Source organism: Sarcophilus harrisii, chromosome 2, assembly GCF_902635505.1.
Source record: "Sarcophilus harrisii chromosome 2, mSarHar1.11, whole genome shotgun sequence".
Classification (NCBI taxonomy): Eukaryota; Metazoa; Chordata; class Mammalia; order Dasyuromorphia; family Dasyuridae; genus Sarcophilus; species Sarcophilus harrisii.
In genome coordinates this window covers 381,073,664-381,093,289 of record NC_045427.1, presented here as the reverse complement: position 1 = coordinate 381,093,289, position 19,626 = coordinate 381,073,664, and the positions used below count along the sequence as shown (strand labels likewise).

The 19,626-nt window shown below is 42.2% G+C and overlaps 1 protein-coding gene across 3 annotated transcripts in view; it reads left to right on the top strand.

Annotated features, from left to right (window-relative positions):
- The window catches only part of DPYSL3 (dihydropyrimidinase like 3), a 134,596-nt gene that overhangs the window by 47,298 nt on the left and 67,672 nt on the right, over nt 1-19,626 (top strand). Inside the window, exon 1 of one of the 3 annotated variants that reach the window (XM_031953493.1) lies at nt 7,228-7,407. The exons of 1 other annotated variant lie outside the window; for it this stretch is intronic. In XM_031953493.1, the coding sequence (XP_031809353.1) occupies nt 7,369-7,407 (39 nt within the window). In that variant the 5' untranslated portion in view covers nt 7,228-7,368. Of the gene's footprint in view, nt 1-7,227; nt 7,408-8,979; nt 9,001-19,626 lie in introns of those variants that run through there. One more of the 3 variants, XM_031953495.1, reaches the window with a different exon arrangement.

Below are 19,626 nucleotides of genomic sequence, written 5' to 3'. Positions count from 1 at the left end.
GTTTTTCAAAGTTCAGTATTGAAAAATTATCCTTGTGTATGTTTTGAAAATAAAAAACGTCTATAAAAAAAGAAAAAAGAAACTGGTTTAACTGGTAAAAAACACACATCAGAAAATTGATTAGCTACAAATTGTAAATAAAAAAAAGAAAAAAAAAGTTGCCCACTTGGAACTAGGCTTTATACTACTTGTCTAGCCCCTTTTTCCTTCTGTTCCAGAAAATATTTAAGGATATGCAGTCTTTGGAACCCAAGCATCATCTATTCCCTCCCATATGAACTGCCATCTTTTGGGCGATTTCACAAGCTTGCACCTGCTAAGAGGTGGAGAGTATGTCCAACTCATTAAGGGAGAGACTGAGGCAGGGATAGATGCTGACAGTGCAGCAGGTTATCCACGGAGAAAACAAAGAGCACCAAGTCAGTAATGCATCCTTCTGTTTTGCTCTGCTGGCATCACTTTGTGAGGGTTTATTTGTGTTTTTCATCACTTTGGTGCATTTCCTGTACATCTGAAGTGGTCAAAGGGAATTAAGCTTAGAAGCAACCTCTCAGCTAGAAGCTGTAATGATTGTTTCTCATCTAGGTTCTTCTTGCTATTTAAGGTAGATAGGAAGTCTTAGCAACAAAAAATACTGCATGTATTTAAGGTTGCAGCCATGCTATCCATAGGTAATGACAAATAAGGACCATCCCAGCTCTGCGCTCCACTCACCAGCAGCAGCTGGCCCCCACATCTAACATCGGTCATAGAGATCACAGAAGCCATCATTTTACAGATGAGGAAACTGAGGCTTGGGGAGGTTAAGTGAATTTCCCAAGTCCACATAGTGCATATGTGTTTGAGACAGGATTCAGATTTAGGCTTTTTTGACTCTAATTCTAGCACTTATCCTCTGTATCATCTAAAAGTTTCATTCTCATGTGAAGAGCAACAAAAGGGAGTTCATCTCCTGTCTTGATGTCATTGTTAAGTCATTTCGGTCATGTCTTATTCTTTATAACTCCATTTGGAAGTTTTCTTGGCAATGACACAGGAACTGTTTGCCATCTCCATCTTCAGCTCCATTTTACAGATGAGGAAACTGAGGCAGTAGGGTGAAGTGACTTGTCCAGGGTCACCCAGCTGGCAAGTGTTTGAAGGCAGATTTGAACTCAGTCTTCTTGACTCCAGGTCTGGCACTCTGTATACTGCACCATTTCCTGCTTACCTACTGCGCTAATATCTCCTCCATTGTTACTAAGGCCAATACTGCTTTTCTTCTCTTTTTCACTCCCTCTCTCCTTCTCTCTCTGTCTCTCTGCTTCTCTCACAGTCTCTCTTCCTTCTCCTCCCCCTCTCCATGTCTCTTTCTCCTTCAATCTCTGTCACTTTCTCTTCTATCTCTGTCTCTCTCTGTGCTGTTTCTTTCTCTCTCTCTCTCTGTCTCTCTCAATCTCTCTGTGTGTCTCTGTTTCTCTTCTTCTCTTTATCTCTTTCTCCTTCTCTCTCTCTCTGCTCTCTCTGTCTCTGTTTCTCTATCTCACTGTCTCTCTCTGTGTTTCTGTTTCTCTCTCCCTGTCTCTGTCTTTCTGTTTCTCTTCTTTTTATTTCTCTCTCTATTTCTCTCCCTCCTCCTTTTCTGTCTGTCTGTCTCTCTTTCTCTGTTTGTATCTTTTTCCTTCCCCCTCTCTATCTCTATCTCTGTGTCTTTCTGTCCGTCTCTGTCTCTCTGTGTCTCTCTTCTCTGTCTCTGTGTTTCTCTGCTTTCCCTCTTTGTCTCTTTCTCTGTCTCTCTCACTTGTGCACACTTGTGCGCGCACACACACACACACACACACACACACATATACACACAGAGTTTTTTGGATGACCCACATAAGAGGAAGATGACATTGCTTCTGTCTTCCCAAAAGTCTGTTCTCTTTTTCCCATGAAAGAAGGCAGCAAATGGCTTTGGAGAGCAGTATCCTTCCCAGGGTATCTGCTGTATCCTCCCCTGAGTAAGGTCTGATTTCCACCAAGGATCATAAAATCTACCCCAGGAGTAAGTGAAAGGTTTGCCCATCTCACTGAAGCTGGTATCAATTTTATTTTGGAATACACCCAGGCTTCAAATTTCATGAGAAAAGTTGTGTGTATGTGTTCATGGCTGTAAGGTCTTCCTGTCAGTCTATGTGTGATCAAGGGAATCGAAGCCAGATTTATTCTTGTGAATTGAATGTATAAATATCTAATAATATAACTTGGCTAGGTTTCTTTTTCTTTCAGTTAATTGTGACATTGGAAGGGTATGACTAAGATTTCCTTTGTTAGAACCATAGATCAAAGGAGTTAACTCCAGTGTTTTGGAATAAATGATTTTAAAGTTAGTTTTCCCGGAGATTATTTATCTTCATTTACTTTAATTAGAATTACAGAAATATTTGGCGCAGTACTATTATGTGAGCCAGGTGCTTCCCTTATTTTAGAAGTTTTGACAGATTTTTAAAGAACTTTGTATTTTCTCCATCCATCCAATTGCCATCAACGTCACAGAATCTGAGTTGGAAAAGTCCTCAGAAACTATCTATCCAGAAATCTGCATCTGAAGAGGAATTCCTGTTACAACAGCCCTGATATGTGGTCATCTAGTCTCTATTTAAAGGGCTGCAGGGAGGGGGAGACTGGAAAACTCCCAGTGCATCTCATTCCTGTTTTGGTAACTGTTAGTTTTCCTTATAGAAAACCTAAAGCTATATCCACATAAGCCACTAGGTGGCAATACAGCTCTGGGGCTAGAGTAAGAAAGCCCTGAGTTCAAATTAAACCTCAGATTTTTCCTAGTTGTGTGACTGGACAAGTCATTTAAGCCTCAGTTTTCTCGACAGTAAAATGGGGATAAGAATCCGTATGGTGACTTCCTCACAGGACTGTTGTGAGACGCAAATATGATAGTATATGTTTTGTAAGCCTTAATGTGCTGTATGAAGGTCAGCTATTATTATGTTCTCCCACTTCCTCTCCATCAGTCCAATGCAATCACTGCCTTCACTGCCTTATTTGAGATTCAGGTATTATCAAAAGATTTCCCGACCTTCCCCCAATTTATACATTTAATTCTTGTAGTCAGCATTTATAGTCAAACTAGTACCACTTAATCAGGTTCTTGTTTACCTAATGTTTTAAAATTTTTTTCTATTAGTTTGATGTATGTATTTCGTCTCACTTATTCAGCAGCAACAGTTAAGCAGAATAGAAATCAACCTTAGGAAATGAGGAATGGAAAAAACCTCTAAGCAGCAAAAATAGTTTTTACAGTGTTTATAGTTACTATAAGGCTATTAACTCTCAGGGGCTCAATCAAAGCCTATTTACTCTTCTTTTATATATAGTACTAACAAGCTTGGTCATCCGGTTTCAAAACCCACAATAAATCATTTGTTGCAAATTAAGAGTTATAGATAATATTGATAGTGATTAACTGAAATATTGATTTTTAAAAAAATTTACATTTACATAGCTATTTAAAGCTTTGGACACATTTTCTCATTTGTTCCTCATAGCAATCCTATGAGGGTTCCTTCCCAGGTAGTGATGAACTTGAGAGAGATAGAGACATAGACACACATATAAAGATAGAGAAAAATACATTTATGGGAATGGCCAATGTAACAATTTGTTTTGCTGGACTAAGTATGTTTATGATGAGGGCTTTATTTGTTTCATTATTGTTCAATGGGAGAGAGCAATATAAATGCAAAAAAAATTGAATTTCTTAAAAAGAAAATTTAAAAACCATGTGAAGAAGGTACCACACAGGTACTATTATCTTCAGGTTACAGATGAGGAAACTGAGTCTCAGATAGCTCAAGTCAATCATTCATTCTCACGGAATTAATAAGTACCAAAAGTAAGGGTCAAACCTCAGTTGTTTGCAGCAAGAGACATAAAAAGGAAACACACACAAGCTCTCAGGAAACCCAGCAGTTTGGGTCCATCTAACATAAGGGCAGACAGCCTTACATACTCCAACAACCTTGGAGGGTGTCACCTTGTAGTGCAATGGTTGATGTTCATTAGAATACTGAATAATGTAGTTATGAAGAAATGCTTTATATACTATTTGGGTAGTCATGTGTTTGAGAAAGATTTCTAGCCAAAATAAAGTAAAAAGTTTTAGTACTTAAAGAGTAAACTTCCATTTACTGGAAAATTCCCTTGTGTGGAACAGTGCCTTCCTGAGCATACCAGATCAATAAGGCTCCTTACTTATTATTCTTTTTCCTCCTAATGAGATTATCAGATCTTTGAGAGTAGGGACTTTTTTCTCCAAATGGTTCCCTTGGCCCCACACATATGAGTAAAAAATGTGGGTGCACGGAATTGATAAACTCTTTTGGGAATGTTTTTCAAATCTTACAGCATTAAAGCACAATCTTACACTGGGCATTAGTCCCTTTAAAACAGGAAAAACGTGCACGGCTGAGTCTTTTCAGAGAGTGGTACATCTGTTGCTTTCTCATTGTCTTCCAGCTCTGTAAGACCAAGAACAGTTCAGATTATCCTAGGGGAATCTATTCAGAGGCTTTCAACTGTGGAGTATTTCAGTCTTTGCTCTCCTCCTCTTCTTGCTCCCTTTCTTTTGGCCAGACTTATAAGTGTTCACTGCTGCATTTCCAATCCCTCCAAGCAGACATGAATTTTAAAAGGTCCCCTGTCTTTTCCCCTGTGTCTCAGTTTGGATGCTTAAATATGTTCCAAAAAGGGAAAAGATGGGGTGGAGGGGGAGAGTATTCATTGTGTATTTGTGGTGGTAGCAACAGCTTGAAACCATTAGCCTTGCTATTATGCATTCCTGTGTTGTTGGAGCAGTTCATCACAACACAACACAACACAACTCTTTATTTTTGCTTGGCCTCTTGCACCTCAAAGAGTTTGACCCAGTTAAATATGAAGAAAGCCTTGATAAAGAATGTATTTCATGGGACTGGGAAACGTGGGATAAATTTATTCAGCGTAGAATGCTTTTTTCCTGTAATGTCTGTAAATGAAGGAGATACACGTATACACCAGAGGGAAAAAAATATTAAAATGTAAATTTTAAAAGAGGTAATGGAATCCCCGATAGTGGCCTCTGGATATTTTCACGTTCCTAAGAAACCATTTTGGTCATGGTCCTTCTCAACATTTCAGAGTGGTAGAAGCTCAGGAAAAAAAAAAAAAAGACTCTGCAGGGCTCTGAAGCGCCCTTTAATTCCGCCTTCCCTCCATTCTAAATATAATTCTGCTCATTTGCATGCCAATACCCAGAATGCTTTGTAATTTCACAACTCCTTTCAGTGGTCCCGGAGCTAAAGCCGCAGGAACAAAGCAAAATGTTTAGGGCGTGCCTTTGGCTTCCCCAGTCCATGCTTTGCAAAAGAAAATTGGAAGGTAATCCTTCCCCAGCATGCCCCCTGCTTGTTAAAGCACGGTATATATTTATTGGGAACAGGCTGTGGCCTCGGTAGGGGCTGCTATGTAAAGAAAGGAAGGTCCCTTTGGCCGGAGATTTCTGGATTTAAAAAATAAATTTAAACAGATCTCGACAAAAAGTTATTAAGCGGCTATGTGTGCAAAACACTGTGCTGAGGGTATGTGGATGATTACATGGCTCAGCCTCTGGCTTTAGGAAAGTTTTCAGTTAAAGATTCAATATGCATTAAACAAACAAAAAAAGCCCATGGTGGTACTTTCAGGTTTGCGAGTGGGAGAGACTTTTTAAAGATTATCCAGTCCTGTGTTCTCACTTTAGAAAAAGAACTGAAGCCCAGACAGGCCGGTGACTTGCACGAGATCACAAAGAGGAAAGGGAGCCAAATTTCAGAGCAGGAGCGAGCTCCTCTCCAAATTCAGGGCGATTTCCACGACGCAGAGCTGCACTGACAACCACCAAGGAAGGAAAGGTGGCGAAAGCATCCGCGGATAAAGAGCGCGAGACCGGGAATTTTAAGTAGTTTGCTCAAGGTCACTCCGACCTAGATTCAGACTTGTACCCGCCTTCTCTCCCCAAAGGGTTATGCTCCCCATTTTCCTCTCTAGGCTGACCCTTAAACTTCGCATTTAATGCATGGGTGCGGGCCAGAGAACCAGTCGGGATGACGAGCTCACGCCCTGCTTCTGGTCCCTTAGCTCGGCAGGCACCGTCTCTCCAAGCGCGGAGGATGCTGATTATGCGGATGGGGGAGCCTCCTCACCTGATACTCCCACGGACCAATTGAGGCAGAGGTCCAACGCTTATCCCTACCGCTCTGTAATGAAAGGGGCATCAAAAAGGGGCGCTTCGGCACGGAGCTGGCTCCGGCAACGTGCCTCTGGGCGTGGGGAGAGGTGAGAGAGATTGGTTGTGTAAAGCACGGCGGCGGTCCCGTCCCTCAGCTTCGCGCTGGTGCACGAAGGGCGCAGGGAGACAGGAGCGTTTCCCCGGACGGACGCGCTTGCAGGGCTTTCTGCCGCCGTGGTCCGGCTGTGTCCGTGCGCGCTGCGAATAAAGCGCGACGGCGTCTCGCGAGCACACCGGCCCCAGCACACGCTCACACCTTCGTGACGGTCTCCTTAGCTAGCGTACCTTGGCACGGGAAAGGCCCCCGGCCCCCCTTCGGGGCTCTCCGGCTGCGGGCAGGCCGCGTGCTCCCCGCCACGGCGCCCGGGATGAATCTGGAAGGGACCGAGGAGGCTGGGGGGGAGCAGCGGCGGCGCCGCCCACCCTGGTAACAAAGGCTGCCGGCCGGAGCATCCTGCCGGGGCACGGGGGGGCTCTGCACGGACAGGCTCCGGGGAAGCGGGGGGCGCGCCCCGCCCCCCCGGGGTGCGGGGCGCGGTGGGGGTGCCGTGACCCGGAGGGCGGTTACCTGCCCTTCGCCTCACGCCGCCCCCTTCTCTGCAGCACCACCCCGCTCCCCCCCACCTTCTTCGCGCTCCGCCGCGCCTTGCGCCCCCTGGCGGCCACCGGGCGCCTTACGCACGCACGCGCTGGTTTGCACACACATCTACACACATACACACACACACAAAAAGAAAAACTGGGTGAGGCAGATGCAATAAGGAGAAGCATCATTAGAGGGGAGAGCGAGGAGGAGGGCGGAGCCGCGCGGACCGGCCGCTCCTGCCTCTCTGGGTCCCAGCTGGTTTTGCAAAAGAAAAAAAAGAGGGAGCGAGCGTGGGGTGGGGGCGCAGGGAGGGAGCTGCTATTGTCTGTCGGGCGGCGGCGGCCCGGTGGGGGGCGGGCAGAGGCGAGGAGGGGGAGGAGAAGGCGGCGGCCGCGGGCAGCGAGCGAGGGAGCCAGCGAGCGCACCACTCTCTTCACCTGATCTCCGGGCGGGGGTGCGAGAAGCCGGAGCCGGAGAGGCAGCCCCGCCGCCGCCCACCATGTCCTACCAGGGCAAGAAGAACATCCCCCGGATCACGGTGAGCCCCGGCTCCCGGCCGCAGCGCCGCTGCCCCCTGCCCTCCCTCCCTCTCCCGGCCCGGGGCACCACGGAAAAGGGAGGAGGGGAGGCGGACTTCTGACGGCTGGGCAGCGGGGAAATGGCCAGAAATCAGTAACAACGGCAGCGGTGGTGCTGGTAACGAGGCGGCTCCCCTCTGTCCCGGGCCGGGGCGCCCGAGCGCGGACAGCTCTGCGCTCCGCGCGCTGCCTCCCCGGGAGCTCCGGCGCGTCCTGGAGCCCGGCTGGGGAGCGGGTCCGGCGGCTCGGAGCCGGCTGCCGTCTGGGCAACGGCCGCGAAGCTGCCTCCAAGCGCGAGGCCCGCAGCCCTGCTTTCTGGGGGGGGGACCCCGCCCGTGCTGCTGGAGCTCTGCCCCCTGCAGGGGCCGGGGCGGGTGCCGCTTCCCCCCACCCTGGGAGGATGGAGTCGCCTTCAACTTTGCCCCCCTTTGTACGGCCCTCTTCTCCCCCCTTTCCTTTTGCTCCGTGTTTTGGCGCGTCATGTGCCGGGCTGGGACAAACAGAATAGGAACCGGATTTTCCTCCTCCTAGCCCGGAGCGCTGGCCGCGAATTATTTTTAAATCTCTAGTCGTTTGAGAAAGACCTGGGGGCAGTGCGGGCTTTTCCTTCCTCGCTTGCTTTCTTTTAACCCGAGACTTGGGCTTGTTTCCCCCGGCACCGGGTGCATCTAGCTCTGTACGCCCGCGGGCGGGGTGCTGGATGCTAGAGTCAGGTACGGGTCTGCATCTCCCGGGAGGTGTGGGCCGTGCCCATCCTCAGAGCGCCGGCCCTCTCCCCTGCTTTATTCCGCATGCGAGGGAGCGGAGTGTTGTCATAGCGGGACTGCCCTCCTGCACTCGGAGGGACCCGGGGTTTTAGTAGTGTTCGCTTTTTGTTTCAGAGGCAAGGAACGCAGCTGTGCTTTGTTTCCGATGAATTTAATTAAACCTTTTGTGGGATGGGGTGTGGACTGGGGGGAATCGGTCGGCTACTCCATCTTTGCAGGGCGAACAAAGGAAGCGGTAGACCCCGGCGCCAGAAATGGCTTTGCAGATGTTTGATGCCTTTGCTGCTACCTGTTATCGGCTAATTAATTTGCTGAAGGCACACAGATTTTGGGCGGCTGTGGTCAGTTCCGTTTGCCATTGTGCCCGTATCCATTATGAATGCTCATTTCAGGCCCTTACTAGGTGAAATGCCCCGGATTTATTGATGTCCATATCTATATTGGTGCTTTATTTGAATTGCAATGCAAGCCTCCAGAGAAGGCAATCAGTCTTTTGCTGTTTTCTGGGGCTGGGCTTCCGTGCCTTCACCGACACCTTATTGAATGTCCAGCTTGTCCTTGGGAAAAATCCTCACCAGGGCTCAGCCTAAGCTTCAAATAAGCACTAGGCTTTGTAACCAAAGCCTCTTCCCTTTTCCCCTTTGCCAGCATCTCTTAAATGAAATGATTTAGAAATATTGGGGGGAGGGGTTAGTCTTAGGCTACTCCTAATGTTTTTTTTTTCCTTTCTCAAATCCTGCGGAATGAGCATTGTAGAAGAGATTCTTGAGTCATTGAAAAATGAAGGTAATTGGAACAAAACCTCCATTCTTGCATTAATCTGTGCAGAACTAGGCAAGGACTGCTTTCTTTTGAGATGTTACATGTATGTGCTGGCACATGATTCATACATGTATTCATCCATTGCAGTGCTTTACACACAGTACGTGGTGCTCCTTACTCATTCGTGGGCTTGGAATAGACAGCACCGTCTGTAATTATTGCATTCGGCCAATCCAAAAGCTAGAGTGATTTTTCCTGTGGGCTCTGACCAGTGTTGTAGCATAGAAGGCCCCACCCACTCCCAGGGCCACCATTCATGACACCTTTGAGGAAAGATGAAAAAGGTTTTAGGGGATGTCTTGTCTTTGAGTGGAACGCAGTATGGGTGGGGTTAGCATTTGACTCTCCAGACATTGCCTCCTTGGGATGCAACCTCAGCTGGGAGTTTGGATTAAGTCTTTTCCTTCTTGAGACCACCTCAGCCCTGGTAGGAGAGATGGTGGTGTCTCATTGCCTCAAGGGCTCCTATTTCAAATATAGTCTGTGATTCAGAACTGGGCAAGCTTTATATGATAATGTGGGGAGGATGTCTCCAACACCAAAGCTAAAGTAACATTTGTTAGATGGTCATTGTTAGATGAAGACTAACAATAGTTCACCGATGTACTTCGAGAAATTTATCCTGTTTTGTGTGTTTTTATTTTGAAAGAGCATGGGCACTGTGTAAAAAAGAATTTTTCAAATGTTACATATAGGTTTATGTGTTTATAACTATAGGTTTTATTTAACATGTATAGGACTGCTTGACATCTGGGGGGGGAGGGAGGGAGGGGAAAAATCGGAACAGAAGTGAGTGAAAGGGATAATGTTGTAAAAAAATTACCCTGGTATGGATTCTGTCAATAAAAAGTTATTAAAAAAAAAAGGAATTGACTTGGGGGGAAAAACCCCAAAAACTATAGGTTATACATATTGACCAAGGTTTTCAAATTGCCTTAGAAACACAGAAATCCATGAGAGGCTACACACCCTTCCAATAGATTCTCTTCCATACTTACTCCAAAGAATTTTTCAGAATATGGTGAGATTTGGATTTAGCTTCTGTCCTAATTTCCTTCAAAGCTGACTCCACTCTCAGTATCCAAAGACTCTCCGTAGAACTGCAGTCAAATGGATACAGTTTTTTTTTTTTGACCTTAAGCCAGCTCCTTGACTCCCCTTTCTTCTTCATCCCTTCTCCCAAGTTTTTTTTTTTTTTTTTTGACCTTAAGCCAGCTCCTTGACTTCCCTTTCTTCTTCATCCCTTCTCCCATGATTTGGATCAAAGTGGCATTTGTATCACTTGGTTTCTATCCTTTTTTCTCTTTGCTGCTTTCCTGGCCACAAACCCTGGGAATGAAGCCACTTCCCCAGGGACAAGGAATGATAGCCCTGAAATTAGGATGGTGACTGATTTTTGCCAGGCTGGGAACCAATTTCCCAGGCTGTTTGTTGGTGTGAAATCCATTCATCAGAGACCTAAGAGTTTAAGGCTGGTGCTTTGACTGGGAGGTCTCATTTTTAGAAATTGTTTTTTATTTTTTAATATGTCATTTAAGACTTCTTATAGTCTGACTCCAGCCTTTCTTCCAGTCTCATTACCCATCACTCCTCTTTATGAACTCTACCCTCCAGCCCCCCACCCCCCAATGTCACTCAATTTTGTCCTACTTCACTGCGTCAATATTCTTCCACAGGCCATTTCCCCCAATTTAGAATATACATTCTCTTCAAAGTTCCACCTGTTGATAGGCTGGTCTTCCTTCAAAAACCAGCTTAGATGCCCTCTCCTCCACAATTGTCCAAATTGAAAATTCATGCCTGTCTCCCTTCCCCTCCCCCAAAAGAAACCTCACATTTTGTCTGGAGTTCTCCTTTCTGCCTGTTACATCCTAGTTTGTTTCACAGAACTCTGTATGTAACGTGCTATATTTCATTTGTTAGGTTGTAGACTTAGGGGACAGGGGCTGTGTACAGCCCAGTAGCCAGCCTGGTACCTGGCAGATAAAAAATGTTGCTGAATTGTATTGAATTGAAATGGCCCAGATCCCCCACTGAGTATTTAAACTGCCTTGTCTTACGGTCTCACTTGGAAGTATTAGAGCTGGAGATGTTGGGTGGGTTGCTCCGCCTATGCAGTCTATATCTCGGAGCAGCTCAGGGTGGGGCAGCATGATGGCGGGAAGATGCTTCCCCTGAGACATTCTGCATAAATGGCAGAATCCCCATTGTACCTTATCCTCCCAGGGATTCCATTCTGGAGGGATTCAGATCTCTATAGCAGGAAAGCATAATTGTGGAGCATGGGGAATTGGAGGTTTTCCCTAAGTCTTAAAGAACTGTCCTTTGTTCTTGTTTGCTGACAGCCTCTCTTACCTTTAAAATTAGTATTATTTTTACCCAAGGCCTTTCCCTCGACTTTCCCAGTGCCTGTAATATGCCCTTCCCCTCCTTTTTCAGCTGTTGAGCACCTCCTGCTTAGCTTTTAAAGTCTGGATCAAGGGATACTCTCTCAGGTAATCCTTCCTTTGATTTCCCCTTAACTGATAAAGATTTTCTCCTCTTTATACCCTTTTTCTTATAACTTTGAACATTTTCTCTCATAGTTATTTCTTTCAGGCTTTTCATCCTTGTTCTCAAGACTGAAAGCTCCGTGAAGACAGAAGTTTATGTCTTATCTAAAGTTGGTGTTTATTTTATTGCTTAGCATGCAGTAAGGGCTCTCAGGTTCTAAATTGTGTATTAATGTCAAGAGATGAAGCTTTAGTGATTTTCCTGATTTTTCTCCCTTTCCCTTTCCCCAGTCTTACTGAACTATAGAACCAGTTGTCAATCATTGAGTGACAACTTATTTAGAATGTAAACTTGATGAGGACAGAAATTGTATCACTTTTGTGAGCTTAATGGCTGGCAAATACTTGAGATTGGAAAAAGAGAATGAATGAAGAATGGAGTAAGAGAGAGGAGGGTTAAGTCTAAAACTGCTGAAGGACAGAGACATGCAGTTAAGTTAGCTCTTTGTTTAAATACTGTGAGGGTTTTGTCCATGATGGATGTGTGATTTCATCTTTGGCAAATGGGACCAAAGGGTAGTCCTTGGAGGGTTCCCACTTACATGGCACCTCCTAATTTGGACCTTCACTCAGAGGATTTGGTCTAGTTAAAGGCCGAGAAGAGTGTGGAAATACAGAGAATTAACTTGAAGTGTTTTGTGAGGGGAAATGTGAGGTTGGAACCAGATAGAAAAGACCTCTTTTTTGTAGGTCTTGGTAAACAAAAAAGACCTTGAAGTCTCCAGAGTGTTTTCTGAGGTTATTGGCTGTGGAATGACCTAGATGACCTCAGAAGACTTGTACTTACCCATAGAATCATGAGATTGGAAACCCAGAGTCGGAAAAGACATTAGAGGTCATCTGATTTATCTTCCTTATTTTGTTGACGAGGAAATATGGACGAGGTCCATAAGATTAGGTATCTTAATACTCCCCCAGCCTCAATTTCCCCATCTGTAAAATGGAGATTTTATATGCTGGCTTCCCTCTCGCTCCATGCCTGGAACAGCTAAGCAGTAGGTGTTTAACAAATAAATGCTTGTTGATTGAAAAGAGAAATTGTCATGTCCAGTTGTCTTCCTTGAGGGCATAAGTATGAGATCAAAGATTTGAGTAGTATGAGAAATAAACTGAAATATCTGAAGGAGAGCTCTATATAAATCTTACTTAGGATTAATGAATCCCTTTATAAGGGACCTGTATGTGCACGAATGTTTGTGGCAGTCCTCTTTGTAATGGCTAGAAACTGGAAACTGAATGGATGTCCATCAGTTGGAGAATGGCTGAATAAATTGTGGTATATGAATATTATGGAATATTACTGTTCTGTAAGAAATGACCAACAGGATGATTTCAGAAAGGCCTGGAGGGACTTACATGAACTGATGCTGAGTGAAATGAGCAGGACCAGGAGATCATTATATACTTCAACAACAATACTATATGATGACCAGTTCTGATGGACCTGGCCATCCTCAGCAATGAGATCAACCAAATCATTTCCAATGGAGCAGTAATGAACTGAACCAGCTACGCCCAGAGAAAGAACTCTGGGAGATGACTAAAAACCATTACATTGAATTCCCAATCCCTATATTTATGCCCACCTGCATTTTTGATTTCCTTCACAAGCTAATTGTACAATATTTCAGAGTCTGATTCTTTTTGTACAGCAAAATAACGTTTTGGTCATGTATACTTATTGTGTATCTAATTTATATTTTAATATATTTAACATCTACTGGTCATCCTGCCATCTAGGGGAGGGGGTGGGGGGGTAAGAGGTAAAAAATTGGAACAAGAGGTTTGGCAATTGTTAATGCTGTAAAGTTACCCATGCATATAACCTGTAAATAAAAGGCTATTAAATAAAAAATAATAAAATAAAAAAAAAGAAAGTTCAAAAAAAATGAATCCCTTTATAGTTTTAGTGAATGATATGGTGATTCTCGATAAGATTAGTAAAATTTGAGAATGCCTCTTTGCTAAAGCTGTCACCTGACAGTGGTGCTGATAATAGTGTTGATAATAGTGCTTTAAGATTTGCAAAGAGCTTTATATTTATTTATTTATTTTTAAAAATACAAATTGCTTTATGAATCATGTTGAGACAGAAAAAAATCAGAGCAAAAGGGAAAAACCATGGGAAAGGAAAAACAAAAAACAAAAAAGAAGTGAACATAGCATGTGTTGGTTTACATCCAATGTCCATATTTCTTTTTCTGGATGCAGATGGCATTTTGTGTCCAAAGTTTGTTGGGATTGCCTTGCATCACTTAACCACTGAGAAGAATTAAGTCTTTCATAGTTGATCGTAGCACATTATTGCTGCTATTGTGTATTAATGTATTCCTGGTTCTTCTTGTTTCACTCAGCATCAGTTCATATAAATCTTTCAAGGCCTTTTAAAAATCAACTTGTTTATCATTTTTATAGAACAATAATATTCCATTATCTTCATTTAGCACAACTTATTTGTCCATTCCCCAATTGATAAGACATCTACTCATTTTCCACAATTTACTGCTATAAACATTTTGCAGATTATTTTATTTGATTCTCACAACAACCCTTTGAAATAGGTGTTATTATTATACCTACTTCACAGATAAGGAAACTGAAGCAAATAGAGGTTAAAGTGCTTTGTTTAGGGTCATATCTAGTAAATAGACAAGATTTGAACTGGATTCAAAGGTGATTTAGACATTTACTAGCTGTATTTTCCTGGACAAGTCACTTAACCTAGTTTGCCTCAGTTTCCTCATCCATAAAACGAGCAGGAGAAAGAAATGACAAACTGCTCCAGTATTTTTGCCAAAAAGCCCCCAAATGGCAGCACAGTCACATACAACTGAAAAATGACTGAACAACTTCCTAAATTCAGGCCAGCTACTTTGTTCCTTGAATGGATTAACTGCCTCTACCTTTCTGATCATTCTTCTGACTTCATCATAGTTTATCAAATATAAGGAAAAAAAGTCTTTAGGACAGATGCATCCTTTTGCCCCCAAGTGAGTAATGGTTTGGGGATATAAGAACTCTGTGTTAGCAAATGAATTCCAGTTGGGATGAATGCTCATGCCTGTTTAATGCAGAGATTAATTAGTTTCTGGCTACACCCTCATGTTAATGTTCACTTCCTCCATTTTATTCTTTATATCAAAGAAATTCTTCTCAAGCCAAACAGGGGACCCTTGAGAACAAGGAAAAGGGCTTGAGAGGTCCCGGTGAAAAAGCAGTTCTTATTATAGAAAATTGGTTCCCGTTTCCTATGGTGAAAACAGAGGTTGCCAGTTTAGTTACATCTCATTTGGATGGTTGAAATAAACTTTAGGTCACAGAGTATTAGCCCTCGAAGGGACCTTAGAAGTCATTTAGGCCCAATACCCTTGTAATAGAGTCTTTGAATAAAGATGAAGGAATTGAGGTCAAATAGGAGAGGGAGGAAGTGATTTGAGCTTAAGTGTGCCTTAGTAAATGGCAGAGCCAGAGTTCAAGACCAAGATTCCAGATCTTGTGTTCTTCTCTTTTCTGTGTACCATGATGGCCTACCTGTGGTCACAAGGGTAAGTGTCAAGGTTCTTTCTATGGGACAGATGATGAAACTGGGACCCAAGAGGCCTTTAAAGGCCTAAAGTCCCAGAAGAGAGTCAAGAACTTGGGTCTCTTTGACACCCTTTAAATTCCACACCCGTAGACTCTGGCCTTTTAAGTCACGAGAGTTGTCTCCAAAGGTCATGTTCAAGGAGATCCAGGATGACAAGTGGGGCTGGTTCAGCCAATCCAGTCCCATCACCCTGCTGAGAAAACCCATCAGAGTGTGCGGGTCTTGCGGATAGTGGGTCAGCGGCAGCATCTGCAGAGAGGGCCAGCCCTTTGCTGCTGCCGCCAGATGGCTGAGAAAATTTCTGGCATTACCCCTAGAGCAGTGTGGTCAGTTACAAGATAGTAAAATAGTATAAATTATTATATAATTTATAATAAATTATATTATATTAGAATATAAATTGATAATAAATTATTAATTAATAAAACAATATAATTTATAAAATAATAATATTTTCTTGTAGCACTTTAATGCAGAAATGTGCCTTGGAAATGGCATGACAGTCTCTCTGGTCCCTTTCCTTGGTCTTTTTTTTTTTTCCCCAGAAGATCCCGCCTTTCTAAAGCCAGATTTCTTGATCTTCCTAGAGCCAGTTCTAAGGAATATTAAGTGGACACACCTAGATATGGGGCAGAGGGAGATCTCTATAGTGGCCCAGGACTCTACTCTTAAGCTCATCTTAAATTAAAGACATTTCTCATTGTTTCATTTCATTTTTTTTTTCTCCCTTTGAAGAGCCATACAATTAACTAGGAAGGAAACAGGAATGTTTTGAAATGGCAATATTAAGGAAGATGTTTTAAAATAAGCATAAAGGAAAAGCTTACCAGAGCAGCAGATGGATAATAGTATCTTTCTTTAACAAAATGGAATTTGGGGTGGGGAAGCACAGTGGGGAACTGAGTTCCAATCCTGCTTTTGCAATTGAAAAGCTTTGTTTCTGGGAAGAAACTCTTCATTTTTGGGTTTTAGGTCCATTATCTGTAAAACAAAGGTATGGGATTTTTAGATGGTTTTTAATAAATTAAAAAGGTCCACCTGTAAACATTCTCTCACAGTTAACCTATATCTTCTTACTATCTTTTCTTAGCTTTACACCCAGAGTTCCATAGTCCTTGCCTTTTCTATCTTCCTTCCTCCTTTGTCCACAGTTACTTGGACTTGGGAGAAAGTAAGATATGTTAGAAATGATAGAAAATGACTGAATTGGGGAAGCAATAGGGTCTAAGAATTTCCATCTATTTGCTCATAAAAACCAAAACAATTTTTGATGTCTTTTGGTTTTATTATTTGTTATTTATATTTATCTGTTTTTCTGTGCATGTCCCTTCCAGCAACTTACAGTGTCTTCTCTTGTAACAAAGATTAAAAAAGAAATCGAAATTTAAAAACCCAATACATAGATCACATCTGACAACATATTCAGTATTCTGCACTCACACTCCCTAACTTCTACAGTGTAAGGAGAAAAATACCTTTTCTCAGTTCTCTATGGAGTCCTTGTTACATGATTTTAGTTTCAGTTTAATATTTTTGTTTTTTCCATTGTTATAGTCATTATATATGTTATCTATATGTTACATTATATGTTAATATATATGTAAATGTATAAACATATATAATGTGATAATTACCTATATCTGTATCAATCTATCTATAAAAAGATATAAAAATCCCGCAGTCCTTCTTTAAATGAAAGACATTTATAGATTCCTCTAGTGCCCTGGTGGAGGTAGAAGGACATAGAGAAAAGGGTCATTGCCATTTTTTATCCAAAGGTTCCACAATGCTTTTCTAACATTAGTAAAGTTGTTAGACCATTGGGAGTAGTCTAGGGAGGATAGTTGCTCAGAAAATTATTATAAAAAGTGAATATTCATATTCACAAAAGCTACCCTTCAAGGAAGAAAGGAGCAAATTTTGAGAGTATTGCCCATAGTTAAAAAAATCTATATTCTGTAATTCAGAGCTATAACTAGGGTGTGAGGTAACTGGACTTTTGTTTCAGGATGCCGAAATTTAGAGGGTGCTGACAGCTTTTGTATTTGTTCAGCAGGTAAAAACTAAATTTAGTACTTAATTATTGTTATTAGTTGAAATAGGAAGGTAACAGAGCTAGTTGCATCCCAATTGAACTCTTCCTGGTCCCAGTCTGACTGTCAACAAACTCCCCGTCAACTACCTCCCACTTCTTCCTAAAGGAACAGTGTTCTGGGGTCTTCTCCCCTCACCAGGAGGTCTTGTACTTTAGATTTTTTTCCCATGGCTTGTCCGTGGAAGATTTGTTTTGACCTGTTTGTCGCAAGAGTTTGAATTTCTAGTTACCATTCTGAAGAAAATAAGTTTTTTCAAAAGTGCAGGGACTGATCCATGTTGTCTTTGAATCTCTAAATTTAACTTAGTGCGTGGTACACAGTAACCACTTGATAAATGCTTATAGATTGATTTCCATAAATGTTAACAAAAGCCTAGAGACATTTTTTTTGTTGTTGTTGTTTGTTTTTTTAGGGACATAAATTGAGTAATGTTTGGAGACAAAAAAGTCTCTCTGAATGTCTCCATTCTGGTGGTCTTCTTTCCTAACCTACCTGTTTTTTCCATGTACTTCTTCTCAACTGAAAGTAGCCAAATCCTCTTCTCCAACCTCCTAAGAGTTAAAGACGTGACCTGACAGCCACTGGCTTAGAGACTGATTGCTGGGGAACAGCCTTGGCAAGGCTTGCCAGCACAAACAAAGACCTATTGTAATCCAGGCTGCTCTGGGTGAAATGTGTTGCTGGAGGAACCCATCCATTACTGAGACTCCTTTCCCTCCCTAGGATTCCCTCCCCTCCCACTGCTGCATCTGGACACATCCTCTGTGAATTTCAGGGCCCTTCTTATGGTATAGTCAGCCTGAGAAAGTACTTATATTTTTCTTTCTTCAGCCATTGTAAAGAAGTTCTTTTAGACTTTCATCTCTTTTTCTAGAGACTGACAGAATTGGCGACGTGACCCAGGTTGAACGGGGACAAAAATAATGCCTTTAATTAAGGTCTATTTATGCCCTTGTATAAACTGCAAATAAAGTCATTAGAATCATTTACAGCAATTAGTACAGATCAACCCTTCATTTGCATAACAAAATCTTCCCTTAAGAAGGCTGGGCTTCCCTTTCTCACTTTTTTGCTCTTATGGACCATTGGAACAAAATGTTATTTCTTCACATATTTTAAACATTTCCCTCTGCACCTGTCAGGCCTCTCTGTTGGAGGTTTGTTCAGATTGAAGGAAGTTTATCACATGCTTGCACAAACTCTGTTATCTGCTCTTTTAATAGAACACATTTCCATGAAAGGCTTATGAAGTATTTTTCTCTCCACTTTTTGAGGTGATGCAGATATAACCCCCATTTTATCATTTTATAGATTTTGGGAAACAGCTCTGAAAGGTAATTATTTGTATATGGTCACTGAGAATCTAAAAAGAATTCAATTCAATAAGCATCATAGTCTGTAAAAACTACTAGTATTTGAATAAGGAGACAATTCTCAGAATTCCCATCTACTGCTTATAAGAAATAAGACTTTTTTTTTCTAATGATACTATTTATTTTTTAATAAATTTTTCTGCCAATATTTTTCCCATCCGATGTCTTTTTAAGAAACAGAGATTAAAAAAGGAAACAATCTTAAAACCAACGTAATTGACCTTATCTGACAGTATGTTTAATATTCTTACTAAGGTCTAAGAATTGTGATAAGTACAAAAACAAAAAGGAAACTTTCCCTGCCCTCAACAATCTTATATTAAGTAGAGAAGTCATATGTTTTTGATTCACTTGTTCATTTATTCATTTAAAAAAAGACCAGTTCCCCCATCTCACCTAGGCTGGAAACACAATTTCACTACAATTCCTGGCCAATTCCACTACTGATCGACAGGAACTTTGACCTACGCTAATTCCAACCTAAGCTGGTTTTTCTTTCCTGAGATAACCCTTATGGCCCCTGCTTCTGGGGGGCTCATCACATTAATCATATACTTAGTATGGACATTCAATTGTCACAGCAAGATAGAGGGAGCCTCCCTAGTAAGTGGAATCAAGGACATGCACCATTCAGCCCAGTCAAATGTTTTAACCACATAGAGCTAGCTGTCTCTTAAGAATTTGAACGCAGGGAGATTAGAAGAGAGAGACATAAAACTAGTAATAATGCTAAGTACCAACTAAATGGTGTTCACTGTAACTAGAAGATCAGAGAAGACCATTGGGAGTGAACTTGCTTTGGAAAGACATATACTTTTGCAATTTATGTAAATATAAATTGTTTTCAGTTCTGTTGTATTTTCATTTGTTTTAGTTGTATTGCAACATAATCAATTTCTGTGTTGATCTATGCTATGTTTGTCTCTCTGTTTTATCTAACTATATGCTACGCTCTTCAAAAGCAGAGAATTGAAAGATCAGAA